The 20,072-nt window shown below is 58.1% G+C and overlaps 2 protein-coding genes across 2 annotated transcripts; both read left to right on the top strand.

Moving 5' to 3' along the window:
- The first annotated feature begins 7,692 nt into the window (after positions 1 to 7,692).
- On the top strand, positions 7,693 to 8,260 carry LOC121086547 (RNA-binding protein MEX3D-like). Its single transcript, XM_040590451.1, has 2 exons — positions 7,693 to 8,051; positions 8,186 to 8,260. The coding sequence occupies exons 1-2, from the start codon at positions 7,806 to 7,808 to the stop codon at positions 8,258 to 8,260; spliced, it is 321 nt and encodes a 106-aa protein (XP_040446385.1). The 5' UTR covers positions 7,693 to 7,805.
- On the top strand, positions 8,126 to 18,042 carry LOC121087739 (RNA-binding protein MEX3D-like). The gene is made up of 2 exons (XM_040593084.1): positions 8,126 to 8,323; positions 16,611 to 18,042. The coding sequence occupies exons 1-2, from the start codon at positions 8,263 to 8,265 to the stop codon at positions 17,876 to 17,878; spliced, it is 1,329 nt and encodes a 442-aa protein (XP_040449018.1). The 5' UTR covers positions 8,126 to 8,262; the 3' UTR covers positions 17,879 to 18,042.
- Positions 18,043 to 20,072: the final 2,030 nt, after the last annotated feature.

Consider the following 20,072-nt stretch of genomic DNA (forward strand, 5'->3'; position numbering starts at 1 on the left):
CGTATGGAGGAGTTGATTGTTCAGTGTACCAAAAAGGGCCCCAGGACTCTGTCGCATCCAAAGAAACATAAATAACTACCTGCTTATCAAGACAGGTAAGTAAATAAAATATTCCTTTTAAATGAACCTGATTTCTTTCTGGCCTTGCTGCCATAATAACTGGATTAGTTTGTCTTATCACAGCCTGCTGCCGTGGACGTGACTGATGGGCTTAGAGTGGTCTGCCATCATTGACTGTGTCCCCAAGATGAAGAAAGCACTTGTTACTTGAGGTATATCTTGTTAAGCAGATGATTAGTAGAGAACATACTTAAGAAAAGTACTGGAGTGGAATTAGGGCAAAACTTAACCTTCTGTTAATATCCAGCAGTCGTTACATGGGAACTCGTTAACATGTTGGTGTCCGTTGTTCTGTTGGAGGAGTGCTAGTGAGGGGATGCTTTTGAAACTGGGAGTTCTTTCCATCGATGATAATGGCACCTTCCTGTTGCCCTCAGATACTATAAATGTAAGTACTAAGGAGCTGCAGTGTGAAATAGCCTTAGGGTTGTCCTGCACGCTGTTTGCACTGGTAAGCTATTGTGATATTTTTTTTTTTCCTACTAAAACAATAGCACCAGTATCAATAGTTACATTGATACGGTTTAATCCTCTTTGGAGGGAATAGATAAGAACATTTTAATGGTCCTTATGCAGCTTCACTAAGGGGTAGGATCTTGTCCAGTACAGCTAAGGTTTTGCATCTTTTTCTGTAGACTGTAATTTTGGATGCATACCACCCGAGTTCAAAAAGCTACATTTCTTATGCTGTGTCATGCTCAGTCAGGTTTTTCTTGTTTTATCTGGAAACAGCAGCCTGCCTCATTCTAGAGGGCACTGGTTGGAGGAGATGTGGAGGTGGTTTCGTTGATGTTCGTAGATAGGATGAAAACCCTCAAAATGCCGTTTTACTCTTCAAAGGGAACTTTGTAAAAAGCTACTCCTTGTTGTTTAAAACTTCCGATTTTATCTTGTGCAAAGTGTGTTGGAGCTGTTCCATTAAGATGGCTCAACTATTTTTTTTCCTCTGCTTTGTTTTGCAAAACTAACATAGTTAAAGGGAATGTAACTGTCTCCCTGTTTGTATTACTGGTGTTATTTTTACTGAATTTGAGTTGGATGAAATTTTGTGCAGTCAAAAAAAAGTAATGAATTTACATGGATATTGGTACAGTCTGGATTTGGCCTGCAAAACTTTTGTAGGTGGTTCTGCCCAGGAAAAGTTAGCTTGATTCACATCTGAAATTGAACTTGCTGAACTGGCTGTTGAGCAAGAAAAGGGAGGAGTTTTCTTGCTTGTAAACTGAGCACATCAGGAAAGGAAAACAGTCATGAGTGACATGGCTGGACTCCGGGAATGTAGGCATGTTAAACCCTGTCTATGGAGGCTTCGGTGTCATGGCTGCGAGTTGTTTTCTAGTGATAATATTACATCCAAAATATTTTTGAAGTTAGAATTCATGGGTAAGAGTATACTCCCATGTGAAAGGAGGCTAGCTGAAATGAACTTCCCAAATCAGAAATGTGTTTTCACCAGTAAACTGGTAAGTGTGGGAACTGAAAACACCCGCTGCGTACAAGGCAGACTGCTGAATGAAAGCTTTTCATCAATGCCGGTTTATCAGCTCCTGGTTGAGGTAGTTTTGCTTCTTTATAGCTTTAAGAGATTGTCCTGCTGCTCTTTTCTGTAAAGTACAAAAATGTTGAATGCGAGTATGAGTCAAGAGATTTTCTAAGAAAAAAAAAAAACAAACGTATTTTGCAGCTGTCTTGTTGAAAACTAGTCTTGTACAAGCTGGCCGTGGTGATTTGAGGAAGGGAGGGAAGTGACAGCAAGCTATCCTGTTAGTGAAATGTTTCCTTGTGTCAAATGAGTCCTGCAAAAGGCGCCCGTTTGCACAGCTCAAGGCTGCATCTGCGTATGTTTAAAAGGCTTCAAATCTAGGGATGCTGCTGCACCTTGTACAGAGTGGCGGGGCCGTTCTGTCTCTGTGCTATGTGTTGTGTAGCCCTGTAGTAGCGGTCTCCCTGGCTTAGGACTTTATCCTTCAGAACAGACAAGCTAGCTGTTCACCTGAAGCTTTCTTTCCAGCCTTATTTCTGTTGTTGGATATTACTTCTAATCCTCTCCCCTTAAATTTCCTGACCTAATATGTATTCATCCCTGTCTAACTTTGTCTTAGCTCCTGCGTGTCAACTTCTAATTGTTCTTTTAAGATCATTATGAAATATGTTCTTGCCTTTCTTCTCTGCTGTTTGCCGTTGACAGTTGCCTTAGAGGTAACATTCCCACTGCTGTATGTGGGAGCATGTTTTAGCATCTTACCCCCTCGATAGCTCTCTCCAATGAAAAAGGACAGCGTGCCCAACCCAGCGGCTCCTTCCAGGCTCCCCAGCAGGACTTGCAGGGTCAGAGCAGCCGCTGCAAATGGCAGGAGGCCCTGGGACCTCGAATGCAAAGTCTCGCACTTAAAGGAAGTGTGGCCGTGTCATCTGCGCCTGGATTTTTCACTGCCTTCTGTTTAGATCTCTTCCTGGGGTCTGAGGTCTGATAACCTGCCTGCGCATTCAGTTCTTCCTTTGATTCTGTGCCTGGTGGCCTGGGTTTGGGGTTTCCCCTCACCTCCTGCTCTTTACTACCTGCAGGGGGTAGATGAAGCAGAACATCAGAAAGGATAACTAGTCTTTCATCACTCTTGAGTCACGTCCTTTTTGTCGTGGAGAGCCCATTCTACCTAGACTGACTCTGCCGGTCCTCAAAAAGGAGGTACGATAACATGTTTCAAGGGGGAGACAACAGGAGGATATTTGTTTAATGAAGAAAAAGTAAGTTTGTCAGGATTAACTCTCCAGTCAGACAATCCCGTTTATTTGGGATCATGCCCATAAGAATAGTCTTTAAGAGTCCGGATGCCCGTGCAAATCTTTGGATGATACCACTTCCTCACTATCAGATAAAATGCATATTCTTAGCTGTTGGCACCCTGAACAGACATTTCTGCGTACGCTTGGAGCTGCTTTGTAACAGACTTTTCCTTTGTCATTCGTCAAGGTTCCCCGTGTTGCATGTTTTAACTCCCCGCTTTAGATAAGCCATGAGAAGGCGCCTACTACTGATTCTGCAGCACAGAAAATAATGTCCTGTATGTGATGGAGTGAGCTAAAAACTTGGATTTGTTCTCAGATTAGCAGGGATCAACTCTGTTCCCTTGAGCTAATGAGGGAAAACCGTTACCCTTCAGTTTGACCCCATGACTGACCGGAGTATGTGAGGGTACAGCACAGAACAGCATTTGCTAAATGATGTTTACAGTGACAGAGCATTTATGAGAATGAGGAGTTAAAAAAAAGATTTCCCCGCCAAATTGCACTTGAAATTGTTATTGGTTAGCGATCTAATTTAGTATTGATGAGAAATGGTACAACATGAACTGCTAGTAAGAAATAATGTTTACCGAGAATTGTAAATTAATAATTAATTCATTAAATACATCTCTTAACGTTTAGTGGATTTTTCTTACCTTGCAGAGTCACACATGGAAACCATGCAGAATTGGAATAGTAGGGCAAGGAACAGCCTCTGAACTGGTTTGTCTCTAGCAGTGAGATGCGGGAACTCTTAGCTGTAGGAATCTGGTTTCATTTGCATATGCAAATTACAGGTCTTCTGATAAATAGACCCCCACGTCTAAGCTTTTGGAAGGAGAGGAATACTAAAAAGTTACTACCTGGTTTCATTTGTAACTTGAGTCCAGTTCCTGGATTAGCCTGTCAACCACATTTTGTGGGGTTGAGTGATCCGAAGGGCTGTAAAACTTGAAAGCTTTGGTGTACCGTCTTTTTATTTTTCATGCTTTTGTCTGATCTGCAATTAATTCTTAGTTTTCCATCGAGTAGCTACTCCACAGCTTCTCGGGGGTCATTCCCTGAAAGTCAGCTTCTTTGCTAATTTAATGCACGCAGAAGAGCTGTTTGCTGGCGGCTGGTTTCCGCGCTGCTGTGGCGGGGAGCTCCATTAAGGAAACGTGGTGGTGGTAACGGAAAAAAGGCTGCTCAGCCGTTGGTGCCGACAGGATCGCAGGGGGCCATGTTTTGAGTTATAAAACAGTTGGTCAGTTGCAGCGTGTCTCTCTAATACAGTTTCTGCATGTCATGTTGACATTGAGCCTCATCACCTTGAGCTGTCTCCATATGTTGTTCCCTCAGTCAGCTACTTTGTGAGATGATTGATCTCAGACTTAGGTCATTTTTCAAGTTAGAGATCTTGTCAATCTGTCTGGCTCCACCTACATGCAGTGATTCAGCTCCTGATGTGCTGAAATATTCCCTTAAGCCTTCCCACACACAATAAGGACTTTTTTTTAATTCTTCTCCAAGCTGCACCACCTCTTCTGTGCTGTGCTCAAAGCCCGTGCTTTTTGCATTATGTTTGCATGTGCTTGAAGAACAGTGCAGAAAGCAGTTTGATCTGAAGAGCGAGAGGGGCAACTACAATAGTTCTTTAAAAGTACTTTTTTCCCCTCTAAATTTTGGATCCCATTTGTAACATTTGGCTGATGTGCAGTGATTTAGGCAAATGGATAACAGGGGCAGGTGGGGTGCTGGTCAGTTTAAGGTTTACGATGGTCTATAAAAGGATGGGTTTTATAGGAGAATAAATATCCTAGCTAGGTTGTGGTAACGCCCGCCTTTGCACACCTGACCTGGAGTAAGAGTGGCTGTTGCAGAATTGTACCTGGGGGAGTTAGGCTCGCGTAGCGGTGGTGGTACCGATTACTCTGCTGTAGTTACGTTGCTCTGTTTCCCCATACAGAAAACAGCCCGGTGTCACACCTCTGCTTTGCTTTTAGCCCGGCGTTCCTTAATTCCCTGTTAATGTACAGGGATTGTGCCTTGCTAGGGAACGGGGAAACCAGCCGGAGGGATGGTCTTGGAAGCAGAAGTGCCTTCTCTCTTCTCTTGTGTTCAGGGAAGTTGGAACTTCTGTCTGGTTGTGCTTTCGTAAAGAAATGGAGTCGTGCTAAAGAACTTCTCTGATTTGTATCATCCATTTTCTCTGTTAATGGAAGACAGGAGCCTCTTAAAGACTTGCTAATTACTCAGGTTAAAAAAAACCCAAAGGCAACTTCGTGTCAGGAGGGAAAGTAAGACTCCTAAGAAGGAAAACGCGAGCTAGTTCTGCTGAAAATGGAGCAGATCACAGGCATAAGATTTACAAACCACGTTTGCCAAAAGCGCTTAAAATAACAACTGGCAGTTTCTTTGGGTGGTGTTGGACTTGATGTAGTAATTTCCCCAGAGGACTGAACACAGAGTAGGCAAAAATGGCAGCGTTTGGGGACAGCACTGCAGGTCCCGAGGTGAGTTTGCACGGTGCAGCGCTTCTGGTGGGGGTGGAGAGACGGTGACGCGGTGGCCCGCGGTGGCCAGGAGCATGGCAGTGGGTGTCAGAGTTGCTGCAGGGACACAAGGAGCCATGCAGGCAGGTTCAGAGGCAGGTGTAGCCCTTGGTGTTGGTGCAGGTGGCCCAGAGAAATTAGCAGAGACAGTGTTGGTCATGAGCAAGTTTTCTACATTTTCTGCAAAGGGGAGAAACTCAGAAGGGAGGGGTTGTGCTCTTCTGTCTCAAGTAATGGAAATGCCACTATTTTTAGAAGTTTAGTGAGGTGTTTCAACTTACTAGGTTAAATATTTCGGGAAGTGAGAGCAGGAGATGTCTCACCGCCAGCTTGCGTGGCTCAAATCTGCTGATTTTGCTGCATCTGTCCCCGGAGGAGACGCTCCAGCCCGCAGTGGGTGCGAGCTGCCTGCAGCACGCCGGAGCCTGCCGCTCTCCCAGCAGCTCGTGGCGTGGGGAAGAGGAGTTTGAAGTGGGAGGATTCCCGGAGCTGCGCTCGTGCCGTGTAAACACCCGGGAGTCTGGATGGGTACAGACGGACGGATCTCCATGAAGTTGAGCCATGAACACTTTGGGGGAAAACAGAAGTTGCTAAAGTCGCCTGCGGCAGCCAGAATGAGCTGGTGGGAGCTCGGTGCCAAGGCCTCCAGAGGTAAAACAGGAGGAGAAGAAGCTGCTTGCTTGTTCTTGAGAAACTTCTTTGCACCTGGAAGACGTTAAGTTGGCACATAAGAGGAATGGAAAGGAGTCGGCAGTTCCTGGTGGCTGTTCTTTCGCTGGAAAGATCCCACAGAAGTTTAAGGTCACCCCCTGCGAGTATCAGAAGGTGAAAGTCCTTCCCCGTAGAAGTGTCACTGGCTGAAGGGCCAAACTTGGGGGCACAAGGATGGGCCACGTGGTTCATGCACTTGGGCCACTGACCAGGAGAGTTGATGTTTCCCAGCATCTGAAACATCTGCCATGGGGGTTCCTGGACCAGACACCGATGGTTCTTGCAGTTAAAGAGAATCCCAAGAAAAATGGCTGAATTAGTCCCGAAGGCAGCGACTGGGGGAGACAGTCCCGGGAGGACGGAGAAGATGAAGCCTGAGGACAGGGCCTGTGGAGCGCCTGGGCAGTTGAGGTGGCACCTGAGCTGATCATGGTCTCGATGCTGCGACAGTGAAGTCGTGGGCTGTGCCATCGCCGCCGGGGTTTCCACAAGCTCCATCAAGCTCCATCTGTGGAGGCTCCAGGTGGAACAAGTGACTGGAGGTAACTTGTGCAGCGGGCCAGCGGCTGCCGTGGGGCCAGTAGCCCTGGCAGTGGTGGCCTGGGAATGTGGCGAGATCCCAGTGGTCTCGGGGCATCCTGGCTCTGAAGCAGCAGCAGCTGCTGAGTCCTGCCGCGCGGGAGCTAAAGAGCCAAGGGAGAAAGGTGGGAGATGGGACAAAAACTTTTCAGTTCTGGAGCGACTCGGGAAGAGGGAAGCACCCTGGGGTGCCCCAGGAGCCGCTGGCTGCAGCTCTGCGCCCCTGAGTGCGTGTGGCGCTGGCACGGGGGGGCACTGGTGCCAGCGGGGGGCCTCCCCTTCTGGCCCTGGTGTCTATTAATAAAGGGGCTGTGCCGGGCAGCGCCCCCTACTCCAGCCTGTGCCCCCTTCTCTGGCCTGCGCCCTCCTGCCGTGGGGGGTCTGGGACAGCAGCCACCGGGGTGGGAGCTGTGGGGGGAGGGAGGGGGCTGCCGCGGCTGTGCCCTGCAACCTGGTTATGGGGCCCGTGGCCCCCTGCCCGCGCCCCCCCGCCCCCCCCCGCGTTTTGCCGTGGCGCAATAGACGGGGCTCGACCCGGCTTCGTGCGTTCGGGGGGGAGTGGGGCTGGGGGCAATGGGACATGGGGGGTTACGGTGTCCGGAGGGGACTGGGGGCGGCGAGACACGCGGGGGAGTGGGGCTGGGGGCAATGGGACGCGGGGGGGAGTACGGGGCCCGGAGGGTGTGGGGTCGGCGGGGCCGGGGGGTGCGTGGCACGCGGGGGAGTGGGGCTGGGGGCAATGGGATACGGGGGGTACGGTGTCCGGAGGGGGGCGGGGCTGGGGGGCGGGGCGGGGGGGCAACGGGCCGGGGAGCGGGGCGGTGGGACACGCGGGAGCCGTCGGGGCGGGGGCGGGGCGGGGCCGCCCCCTTCCTGCGGCGGGGCGGGGCCGGGGCGGGGCGCATGCGCGCGGCGGGGCGCGGCCCATTGTCGGGGCGTGGTGACGGCGGGGCGGGGGCGGGGCGGCGCGGCGGGTGGGGGGGGGGGGAGCGCGCAGGGAGGCGGCGTGCGGCGGGCACCGGGCACCGCCACCGCCCCCGCTCCGCTCCCTCCCGGCCCAGCCGCCGCTCCGCCGCCATGCCCGGCTCCATCTACCAGCCCGAGGGCGGGCAGCCCGCCCGCGGCCCGCCGCGCTGCCTGGCGCTGCTCAGCCCGCCGCCGCCCGCCGGGCAGGACCCGCCGCCGGAGCCCGAGCCCGGGCGGGAGCGGGAGGCGCCGCCGCCGCCGGCACAGGACGAAGCCGCCGCCCTGAGGTTCGCCCTGGACCAGCTCTCGCTGCTGGGGCTGGAGGAGGCGGGCGAGCGCGGGCGGCGGGCGGCGGAGGCGGGCGGCGCGGGGGCCGGCGGAACCGGAGGCGGCGGCGGGCGGCCTGCAGGTGCGGGAACGCGGCGGCGGCGGCGGCGGCTCCCCCCCGGCCCCCGGCCCCGCCTCCCCGCCCCCCGCCTTCGGGAACTTAGCCCCGCACCTGGCGCCGGCCGGCGCGCTGCTGGCCGAGCCGCTGGGCGCGCCGGGGAGCAGGAAGAAGAGCGTGAACATGACCGAGTGCGTGCCCGTGCCCAGCTCCGAGCACGTCGCCGAGATCGTGGGCCGGCAAGGTAACCCCCGACGCGCGGGGACCCCCCTGCCCCCCGCTGCCTTCGGGCCGCTCTCGGGGCTTTGTCCCGGCGGCGCGGGGGCGGCAGCTTAACGGGGGGGGGGAGGGCGAGCGGCGCCGCTCGGTGCCGGCCCGGGCCCTGGCGCTGCGGGGTAACGGCGTGTACCCGGCGCCACGCGTGACCGTGGGAGCCGCCGGAGCGCGGCGGAGGCTCCGGTTCATTGTACCCGGGCGCCGCCCCCCCCCCCGCCCCACTCCCTCCGGCTCCGTGTCTTGGCGTGTCAGCGCCGCTCCGTGTCGCGGGCTTTGGCTATCAACGATAATTAATCCACTGGGTAATGAGGGTGGGGGGGGCGCGGAGCCCCGCTCAGCTGTCACAAAGGGACCCGGGCACGCCTCGGCCCCGCTCCCCCGGGTGGGTGTGCCGCCGGGGCTTTGTCTCCGGGAGAGCCGTAATCGCCCCGGACCAAAGTTTCACCTTTTTAAAAAAAAAGAAAAAAATAAAAAAAAAGATCCCGGGGAGGAGAATTTCGGGGGGAAAAATCAGAAAGGGGGGCAGCGGTCCGCAGGCATCCCGGTGGCGATGGCGAGCCTGGCTCCGGGGGGGTTCGGCCACGCAGGGTCAGCCTTGCCCCCGGCTTCCCCCCCTCCTCCCCCGGCCGGGGGACTGCGGGGCAGGGGGCTGGAGGGTCTGTTTTTCCTGGGGGGAAGCGGGGCGCTGGGCAGCCTCATTGTTCTCTTTGTTAGCCAGAGCCACGCTGCGATGAGCGCGGTGACATCATGCTCTGCGCTTCCCATTGGCCTGCGCCGCCTCCCAGCCGGCCCCGCGTCCGGCTCCCCAACTTTCCGCACACCCCTCACCAGTCCCACCACCCCAGGGGCTGAGCCCCACCCGGGTGCTGAGCCCCACCGGGGTACCCCAGCGGCACGGCGGAGCCCGCTGATGGCACCCGAGGAGCGGAGCTCAGCGCCGCGCCCTGCTCCGGAGGATGGTGCTGCTGGATGCGCTGGATGGGGACCTGGATGCTGTGGCCTCGCCAGTGGGCTCCATGCAACCCGGGGGGGCTGGCAGCTTGAGGGAAAACCCATCACGGGGTCTGGACCACGTTGGCTCGGCGAGTCCGGTGAGCTGCTGCTTGGCACCCTGGCTGGCTGGGGCTGGGGGTTGTGCTGCGCCTCTGGCACCCCGACACGTTAAACGTGCACCCAGGGACCTGTCCCGGTTGCCTGGTGCGGGGTTCGGGTGCTTGCTGAGCTCTGCGGGCTCACGGCACTCCTAGAAGAGAGCTGTGAAAGCAATTAGTACACCAGCTTGAGGAGGGGGGCCGGGGGGCACCGTGGCCCACCGGTGGGCTCGAAGGTCGGCTGGTAATGGGCTGGAGTGACTCTCCCCACGGCATGTTCCTGCCCCTCTCCTGCTCTCGGCTTTTCTGCAGCTCGCGGCCCATTGTGCTGGGTGTTTGTCGTGGAGGGGGGTGCTTGGGACCCCCCAGCCCTGGTTCTGCTGGCAGGAGGTGTGCTTGGGCAGCATCCGAGGGGACAGGAGCATCTTTGTGCTCCAGCTCCTCTCCGGTAGCTGCGTTGAATCAGGGGTGTGTGAGGGCAGGGCAGCACGAGCAGGGGCGATGCTGTGGTCGCCTGCAGCTGCCCACCTCGCTGGGTCTCGCACCAAGCTCGAGAACAGGCAGAGCCCATCTACCTGTCTCTTCCTCCCACAGCCGTGCTGGCTCCCGGGTCCTTCTGGTCCCCAGGTCCCTCGGCAGTCCCATGGCAGCAGGGCTCTGGCTGTGCAGCAGCGTGGGGCTGAGTCTGGGGGTGCTTTGGCAGGCCTGGCATCGCCCCGCTGGTGAGGTGTGCCAGGGCTGGGCTGGCCTCCCTCACTGTGTTCCTCCATCATCCCCTCTTTCCTGCGCTGCCCAGCCCGGGGAGAGCTGGCACGTGTGGTGCTGCCGAGCTTGGGGTGTGGGAAGGGCTGAAGATGGGGGTGTTGGGTGCCCTGGAAAGGTCTTGGGTTGAGGCTGGCTGTCTCTCCCCACAGCTTTGGGACTGGTCCTGCTGTCCCCAGAGCCTGGTGGCCTCTTGCCACCATCAGGGCGAGGAGGGACATCCTGGGAGGTCCCAGCTTTGCCTGTCGGACCAGCACGTGGCTGTCCTGCGCGGGCTGAGGTGGGGCAGAGGCTGTTGGACCGACATGATATCTCAGAGTTCTGTTTTTTCTTCAATTTCTTTCCTCCAGACCTGCTAATTTAACCCTTTCCAAAAGGGATCAGCAGCAGCACCTCAGCGTGTCAATCTCTGTTGTGTAAAAGCTGATCTGTGTTTTCTTGACTGGGCTGGAGAGGCTGTTGCTACGACCTCTCGTCCGGATCAGCATCTGCCAGCCGGGATCTGCAGCGTTTCTTCTCCTTGCCCGGCTGGCTAGCAAAAGGCAGCGTGGCCTGGCGGGGTTACGTGGCCGTGCCTTTGCGTGCAAGCCCATTCATGACTCCTGCCGTGGGAGGGACCATCTCCAAAAAGTGCTGTGGGCAGTGGTGCGGGCTCAGCTTGCTGACCGGCAGGGCGAGCGGTGCTGGGCACAGAATCACTGTGGAAAGGGGAGACGGGAGCGTGGGGCGGGCTGGACGTCAGAGTCACCCTGGTTCTCCTGTGTCGGCACCGTGCTGCCACCGCTCCCCGGTGTCCCGGCTTCAGAGGTGCATTTCCAGCAGCACCCCAGCGAGGCCAGGGGGGTGACGGGTGGCTAGCGCAGCCAAGAGCCCCCCAGGCTCTGCTCCCCTCCCACGCCACGTGCCTCCCATGGGACCCAGCTCCTTTCCCGGGCTCTGCTTCCCCATCTGTGACATGCAGGGACTGTTGGCAGCTTTGTGAAGGATTTGGGAAAGTTGCTGTTTATGCAAGATGCTGGGGTGCTTGAAGGGGAGATCCAGGGAAGGACGAAATACAGCAGCTCTCCTCCCTGGCAAAACGCGGCTGGTGTTTCGGCACTGGGAGGATGCGCAGGGAGACCACAGGCCCCAGTTTCTGGGCCAGCCCGAGCATCTGCAAACTTGCAGTGGATTGCTGAGGCCGCCGTGAATCCTCTTGTTATTTCTGAGACCTGGGCTGCTGCTCTCTGCTCTTCTCTGCCCATCACGCTGCATCCTTTGAGGCTGGCCCGGCTGCCTCCGCCCAGCTCTCCGAGTCACAGCAGAGCCAGAAACTCCTGAAGTTGGTCGCGCAGATTGATCTGATCGCTGAAGTATCTGCCTGCACGTCTTGGCTCTGGCACGAGCTTCTTCCTCTCTGGCCCGAGGCGCGGAGCCCAGCCTCCCTGCCTCGCTTTTCCTGGTGTCTGGAGAAGAAGCAGCAAAGGTGTGATGTGCTTGCCTCCTGCAGTGTGGTTGCAAGTATGAATTAATTACTGTTTGCAGAGAGGTGGGAAGAAGCACCCGGCAAGAGGGGAGGTGAGATACAATGGAGGTGCAACATCTTCTGCCCCCGGCCCCGTCCTGGTGCGTCCTGTGCCATTCGCCTGCAGTGAAGGGGAGCGTGAGGGCTGTAACGCCGGGTCGGAGCCTGGGAGATGCTGCAGAGCTGGGGAAGAGGCAAGGCAACATCTTTCTGCAACGGGTAGCAGGCTCCAGAGGGCTGGGCATGAGGCATCAGCTGGCTCCTGGGCTGCGGAGGCTGTGACAAACACGGTCCTCCTGGTTGATGCCATCAGAGGCTCCTGCTTGGGTTTTTGTAGCTCCGAGCGGGGCACTGCAGCTGCAGAGCTCCTTGGGCACACGGAGACGTGGCCTGGCCAAGGGGATCAGCTGGCTTTGCCCGTATTAGGTGGAGGAGGCAACCTTCTGTCGGAGCAGGTGCTGGACGTGCCGGGGACCAGCGAGCGGATGAGCTGCACCAGGTCTCTTCTCCCTGGGCTGGGGAACGGCCGGAGCGCAGAGGATGGGGAGGCACTTCCCAGCCTGTGCTCTGCGGGTCTGCGTGGGCTCCTGTGACGCTCGCAGCCCTGATCCAACTGGGGCTCCTGGCAGGGGGCAATGTCCTCTTTGGTGGTGCCCAGGGGGCCTTCAGGGGGCACAGCCTCCATCAACGAACGCATCATCCCGGGGAGAATCCCCTGAGATTCTGTTTCTTGTCCAAAACTGACGACTTCCCAGCCCAAGGGCAGGTGGGATGGTGCAGCCAGGGCACCGTGGCTCTGCAAGGCGGCTTTGCGGAGCAGAACGTGCCGGCAGCTGCACAGGGTGGGCAGAGGGCGGCTGGGAGCTGGTGGCAGTGGGAGGAAGAGTGTGGAGACAGGAGGGTTTGAGAGGAGCAGCCGCCTCACACACCCTCCCATTGGTGCCGTCTCTGCAGGCAGAGCTGGGTGACGATGCGAGGGGCTGGGGCTCGGTGGGGTTGCACATGCTTGAGACCCCCAGAATGGGAATGTTGGCTCGCAGCTGAGCACGGCCGTGGGTTGTGATGAACTTGGCCCCACAGGGACTCTGAGCTCTGTAACGTGGGGACCGAGCCACCCCCGGGCCCTGGTGAGACCCAGGCTGTGGCGTTGAGAAGGGTCTGTTGGGGCTGCCCCCCATCCCCCGTCCCCTCACCCTGCTTTTGGGTTTTTGGTTTGGATCTGAAAAGTGATTTTAAAGCTGTCTTGTTTATAGCCGTGTAGCAAAGTCTGGCACCTTGTCTTCCTCCCCTCTCGTCGTTAACGCTGCGTGCTGGCCCTCGGCAAGGTTAGGACCTGGGGATGCCAACCGTAGGACGTGGGGATGCCAACCGCTGCCACTTGGCTGAGGTGAGGTGCTGGGTCCGGCGGTGCCAGGGCGAGGTGGTGGGTTTGCCGGCAACGCCTGGTGGCCCCCGCTCCAGCCCCGTTCCGGTGGGATGGATGCTGGTGCCACAGCAGCGTATCACAGGGATGCAGCCATCCGGGATGATGTGCTCAGGTTGGGGCTTGTGGGGACGTGGCTGAAATACCTCGTACTGGTGTGGATCGTTCCCCCAGTTGCAGGTTGCTGGTTAAACCGCCTGTGCTGTGCGGTTTGGGTACATCTGGCTTTCGGGGGGCTTGGGCATGGTGTGACAGCGTTGTGGGTAGGTTGTACTGCGGTGACGGGGTGTCCTCACCAGGTCCTGGTGTTGCAGACCTGTAGCTCACTGTGCCGGGGGCGGGTTAGGTGCTTCGTTGAACCCTACCCCGGGGGGGCTGCGCATCCTTCCCGGTCAGGGCGTTTAGGACCTGCTGCTTCCCGAGGGTCCCCGCGGCCGAGGGGTGGCTGAGGGATGGGGTGGTCCTGGCTCTGCCCCCACCACATCCCTGACGCAGCCATCTGGGAGCCCTCGCCGGGGTGTTGCAGTGATGGAGGCTCCGAGCGGTTCCTGGTGCAGATGCCAGCACGTGGCCTCGGGCAAGCTTCCCTGGTGGCTGCCTCCTGTGCCACGAGGTTTCCCTGCGTGGCTCTGCGGGCAGGCAGGGGGGCGAGCCAGCACCCCCACTGCTGTCCTCTTTCACGCCAGGATTAGAAAAAACAGCTCTGACCCACAGTGCGATTTGCTGTGCCATGAGTGGCCCCGGCAGCATCTGGCAGCCGCGGGTCGTGTGTGTTTTTCCTGCCCTGCTTGTCTGAGGAGAGTGGAGCTGGCCCAGCCGGGCACCCCTTTAATTTTTAACCCCAGGTTTCTGGCTTTGCCCCTAGGAAGGGCTGGCAAGGAGCAGCAGGATATGCTCTTCCTCCATTTTGTGCTGCCGTAGCATCAGTTCGGTCCCACCAGTGCAGCCGGCGTGGTGGAGTGGGGCGAGGAAAAGCCTCGCTGTGCCGTGTCCTCCATGGGACACGCTCCCAGGCAACTCCTGTTTGCAGCTCCTGGCGGCTGCCGATACCTTGGGATCTTGGAATTGCGGCTTCCTACTGCGAAGGGCAAATTTTGGACCTCGGGTGCGAGGCTGGTGTGCAGGGGCAGCACCGGCAGAGCCCCGCGGTGGCTCCCAGGGTGGCTGCCCTTGCCCGCTGCCACCACGCTCATCCCAGTTTGCCAAGCAGGGGGAGAGCTTATAGCAGGTACCAGAATAAATTGGGGAGGAAAACATGGGAGTTGGAGGCACCTCGCTCTGGATAGCCTCTAGAAGCTGGCACACACTTAAAAAAAAAACAAATCCAAAAAAACCACTTTTGATGGTTGCTGGTTGTGCCCCAGTGACTGGGCTATTACTTTCCCCACCATCTGCCCCCAGCCACAAATACACCTTCCAGTTGTTGTCCTAAATTAGGAGAAGCCTGGACAAACCCTTCTCCACCCACATTCCTGCTCCGTGTGTCCCCACAGCCGCTCGGTGGCTTCCCCGGCTCTGGGGAACGGGCAGCATCGTGTCCCCAGTCCCCAGCCCTGCCTGGCCGGGCTCACACCGAGGGTCAGACATAGGCTTGTCCCGCTGCCCCAAGCCGGGAGCAAATCCTTGGGGCAAGGCAGGGTGGACATTGCTTTGATTGCATCAAGTGCTTGGAGGTGGCCTTCCAACGTCACGTGCTTGGAGGTGGCCTTCCAACGCTGCCAGCCTGGCTTGTAAGAAATCCAGAGGATTTTCCCCCCTTCGGAGGGAGATCTCAGCCCCCCAGGTCCGTCTGGCTGCTTCTCTGCCTGCTCCGTCCCAGACTGCCCCTCCCGTCCGCCTGTTGCCATCCCGGGACCCTGCAGGCAGCAGCAGGGTGGGTGTAGGGCTGCAGCATCGCAGGGCTGCTCTCCAGGTTTTTTGGAGGCAGTGTCTGGAGAGGCTGGTGTCCTGCTCTCAGAGGGGTTAGCTCTTCCAAAGAGCCGGGCTGTGCCCCCTGGGACAGCTGCAGCTCGCTTATTTTGGCAGGTTTTTTTATTTCTTGTTCTTCATGATGCTTCATACCCTGGTAAATGCCCCGCGCTGGGGTCCGCAGGAGGAGCGTGCCCCCCGTGCTCCCAGCTGGTAGCGAGCACGGGTTGCTTTGCCTGACTAGGACAGACGTCCCTGAGTGCCATGTGCCACCCCCTTGGCTGGGTCCCTTCAGCCTTCCAGGGCTTTCCCTTCTCCAGCTGGAAGAGCAGCCCTGCCCATCCTCCAGGAGTGTCTGGGAAGAGGAGGAGCAGCGCCCGGAGCGAGCCCTTGAGCCCTTTGCGGAGGAGCCGGCCAGGGCTTGTGGCTGCCAGGACCGAGCTCTCCACGCCGGCGTGTGGCTCTTGGCTCTTGGGGCTCTGCTGGGGCAGCCTCCAGCCCCCCGGGCTCCCTACTTTGCTTTGGGTAAAGCTCAGGGTGGGGGGTGGGAGGCAGGGGGGGTCACTCACCCTCGTGTGCCGGGAGCGGAGGGCAGCCGGTGGTGCTGAGCTCCTGGCTCATGTGGATTTAATTAAGCGCATGCACCGGAGCGGGCAGAGCGGATGCAATTAGCAAGGCTGGGGCTGCACCGGCGGGCGAGGGCAGTGGCAGCCACCCCGGCGCGGGCAGGAGCCTTTGGCCAGCTGGGCACTGCAGGGACTTGCCCACGGAGCCCAGCTTGCCCGCGGGAGAAGAGGGGCAGGGGCTTGCCCAGGGTTCTGCGAAGTGAAGGCAGAGCTGGCAGCCCAGTCCCGCTCTCCTGCAGCCCAGCCTGGGCTCTGCCTGCTGAATCATGTTCCTGGGGCGGAGGAAGCAGGTCTTTCCAGTACGGGGAGAGCCGGTGTCCCGTGAGCACCCCTGCCCCAGCCTCGCTGCCCTGGGCTTCCCTCCCTGGGGGCAGGGAGGGGGCGGCGGGGGGGGCTGTGCCGCCCGGCTGCGGGGTGCCCCGGCTCCGTCGCTGCTGCCGTCGGGGTGCAGCTGGGGCTGTTCCTCGGGTTTAGCTGGTGGTGAGAGGTGCCGGCACACCTGCAGGATCCCACTTCCCTGCCATCCTGCACCTCCTTGAACACCTTTCACGTAAACCCGACTCCCCCTCCTCACAACAGCCCAGGAGGTGCCCCTGTGGCTGCTGGCCCCGGCCCCTCTGCCCACGTGTGGTTGCAGCCCCCCGGAGCCAGGCTGCATCCTGCATCCCGCAGGTCCTCGGTCCCTGCTGCGGCACAGGGCGGGCAGTGGCAGAGGGTCACGCTGGAGCCTGGCATGGTGCAGCCCCCCAGCACCACACTGCAAGCCCCTGGCTGCCTTTGAAGCGGGGGGGACCCCCTTGCTCCAGGGGTGTGGGTGCTGCGGGTGCGGAACCCAAGGGACCCGCTGGTCCTGCATCTCACCGTCCCGGGTGGGCAGGGGGTCCCTGCGCAGTCTCCGCTTTGACGTGTCATTTTATTTTCCCCTTCTCCTTGCTCTGCAGGCTGCAAAATCAAAGCTCTACGTGCCAAGACCAACACGTACATCAAGACGCCAGTCAGGGGCGAGGAGCCCGTTTTCATCGTGACTGGGAGGAAGGAGGACGTGGAGATGGCGAAAAGGGAGATCCTCTCGGCCGCCGAGCACTTCTCCATGATCCGGGCGACGCGCAACAAAGTGAATGGTCTGACAGGAGCGATGCAGGGCCCCCCCAACCTGCCGGGACAGACCACCATCCAGGTGAGGGTCCCGTACCGGGTGGTGGGGCTGGTGGTGGGGCCCAAGGGAGCCACCATCAAGCGGATCCAGCAGCAGACGCACACCTACATCGTGACGCCCAGTCGGGACAAGGAGCCTGTCTTCGAGGTGACGGGCATGCCCGAGAACGTGGACCGGGCGAGGGAGGAGATCGAGGCGCACATCACCATGCGGACAGGCTCCTTCATCGATGTCAACGCCGACAACGACTTCCACTCCAACGGCACCGACGTCTGCCTCGACCTGCAGGGCAGCACGGCCAGCCTGTGGGCCAAGGCCCCCCACCCTGCCCACCGCCCCTCGGCCACCCTCCGCAACGACAGCCTCAGCTCCCTGGGCAGCGCCTCCACCGAGTCCTACTACAGCGGGCGGGTGGCGGACGCCAGCCCCACCAGCCCCTACAGCACCAGCAGTGGCTTCACCTTCAGCGAGCCCCCGGCCCCGCTGGGCTCGGAGGAGTGCGACTTCGGCTTCGACTTCCTGGCCCTCGACCTCACGACGCCCACCACCATCTGGTCGCCCTTCGAGCGCTCGGCTAACCCCTTGCAAGCCTTCAGCAGCTGCTCCTCCATCAACGGCTCGCAGAGACGCAACAGCAGCGCGGCCACACCGCGCCACTCGCCCACCCTCCCCGAGAGCGGCGGCGTGGCCCTGGACCACCCCTTAGCCCGCCGCATCCAGAGCGACCCCGTCAGCACCTTGTCCTGGCTGCCCACCCAGGGCTCGCTCTCCTCCTTCTCCAACAGCACCGGCTACTCCTCCTCCTCCTCCTCCCTGCCCGGCAGCATCTCCGCCGCCTCGGGCTCGCCCACCGACTCCAGCAGCTCCGACGGGCACCGCAAGAGCTCCCGCGAGTGCATGGTGTGTTTCGAGAGCGAGGTGATCGCCGCCTTGGTGCCCTGCGGCCACAACCTCTTCTGCATGGAGTGCGCCATGCGCATCTGCGGCAAAGCTGAGCCCGAGTGCCCCGCGTGCCACACTCCCGCCACCCAAGCCATCCACATCTTCTCCTAGCCGTCTCCGGCTCGCCCGAGCATCCCTCCCCTCCCCCCCAACACAGCTTTTTAAGGACTTGAAAACTGTTGAAATCAACCTTTTTATTTAATAACGGATCCGATGGGCGCACGGGGTGGGGGGGGGCAGGAGAGGCTGCTGCTTGCTGGCTGGAGAGGCGGAGAGGGCAGGACGGTGGGGCGGGGGGGGGGTGGCCGAAAGCCGGGGGGTCGGGAGGGATGGGGGAGAAGGGGCCGACGAGGACGATGAGGAAGAAGGGGTGTGAAACTGCAGAGAAGAGGAAACTCCGATGTTTACAGAATAGCTTTAACTCTTTGCCCAGCTGTGGCGGCTGGGAGGAGGAAGCCCAGCTGTTCTTCACCAGTCCTTCCCAAATAACAGTATTCAGTTTGCAAAGTTAAATAAACAGAAAGAAAAGGTCCGGTTGCACTTTTTATTTGAGGACACGCAAGGGTTGTCTTTTATTTTTTTAAAATCATTCTATTATTATTATAATTTTTTTGGTCGTCGTCTTTCTTTTTGTATGTAGTTATTTTTTTGGATGATTCTTGACAGTTCTATGAATACGTATATATATATATTATTTTTTTTGTAACGCAGGTCTATCTTCTATTTTGCCAATGTGAAGACTGCCCGAAAAACATGCGATGAGAGGCTGGGGGGGCATGGCTGGGGGGGCCAGGCCGGGCGGGGGGGACGGAGTGGGCACAGTTACCATGCCATGTTACAAAACCCAGACAGATTTCTATCTCCTTCTTAATTTTGTGGTTGGTTTTGTTTTTTGGGTTTGTTTGTTGTTTGTTGTTTTTTTTTTTTTAGTTTTATTTTTTTATTTTTTACCTCTTTATGTATATGTAGGGAATTTATAGGAAAATATGTACTTTATTGAATAAATTTTAAAAACTAAAATATATTTTATTTTAAAAAGAAAATAACGGACCTTTAACCTTACATGGCTAAAGTACTGATTATATATTTGCTGAGCTGACTTGACGGTTATGAAAATTGTATCAAGAGTTTTATTTTTTGACTTCAAAGCCTTCTTAATAAAGACTTTTTACTATATATGCATTCATGTGCTGCCTGCGGTGTCTCGCTTCTTGCAGCCTCTCAGCGCCTGCTCCAGCATCCTCAGCACCAGCCCCGGTTTTGGTCCTCCTGGCCATGGGCTGTGATGCGGGATGGGGGCACAGACCCCTTTCCACAAACCTTGCAGCCAGGGTAGCTTGGGATGGGGCTAAGGCACCCCTCCAGCACCCCAGGGTCCCGCTGCTCCCCTGGGTGCTCTGCCAGACTCCCAAGGCAGCTGCCAGAAGGTGCCACCGGCCCTCGAGGGAGCGGACCCTCCCGAGGCTGCTGGGGGGCACGTTCTTTCCCCCGAGTGATGCAGCTCCCAGCTGGGGAAAAAGCAGGTGCCAGTTTGGGTGCTGGGAACAGGGACCAGAGCCATCACTGGTGGGGACATCTGCCCTCTCCCAGCAGGTGGATTTGTCCCTCTTCGCACCGAGTGACCCCACTGTGGGTCTGGCTGCCTCCTTGTCCCCACAGGTGCTCCTGCTGCCGGCAAGGTGGTGCTGCTTGCTGCCCCCCACTTCTCACCCTGCTAGGGCGTTCCCTTGTCACTGTCCCCAGCCACAGCCACCTCCGCATGGCAGCTGGCTGCCCAGGCTTCGTCCTGGCTCTGTGGGGCTGGCCAAGCCACCACGGGCAGTGGGGACCCAGAGACAGTGACATCCCTGGGTAGTGGGGACCCAGAGACAGTGACATCCATGGGCAGTGGGGACTCAGAGACAGTGACATCCATGGGCAGTGGCACCCATGGAGGGTGGCACCTGCTGTAGGGACCCACAGATGGTGACATCCATGAGCAGTGGGGACCCAGAGACAGTGGCACCCACAGGCAGTGGCACCTGCAGGGACTGGCACCCATGGGCAGCAGCACCCAGACAGCTGTCAGTATACCTCGTTACCAACCTCATTACCTCGCTGCAGGTTTTCCTTGTTATCAGGGTTTCTCTCGGGGGGGGGGGGGGGGGGGGGGGGGCTTTGCCGTGGGGCTGCAGTGATGCGTGGGTGCTGGGAGCACCCTGGGGGGGGAAACCTGTGGCGCAGGTGATCAGGGGACAGGGTGCCCTGGATGAGGGCGGTTTGGGGGTGTCCTAGATAGGAGGGGTCTTTGCACACCCTCGATGGG

This window comes from Falco naumanni, chromosome 4 (assembly GCF_017639655.2).
Source record: "Falco naumanni isolate bFalNau1 chromosome 4, bFalNau1.pat, whole genome shotgun sequence".
Classification (NCBI taxonomy): domain Eukaryota; kingdom Metazoa; phylum Chordata; class Aves; order Falconiformes; family Falconidae; genus Falco; species Falco naumanni.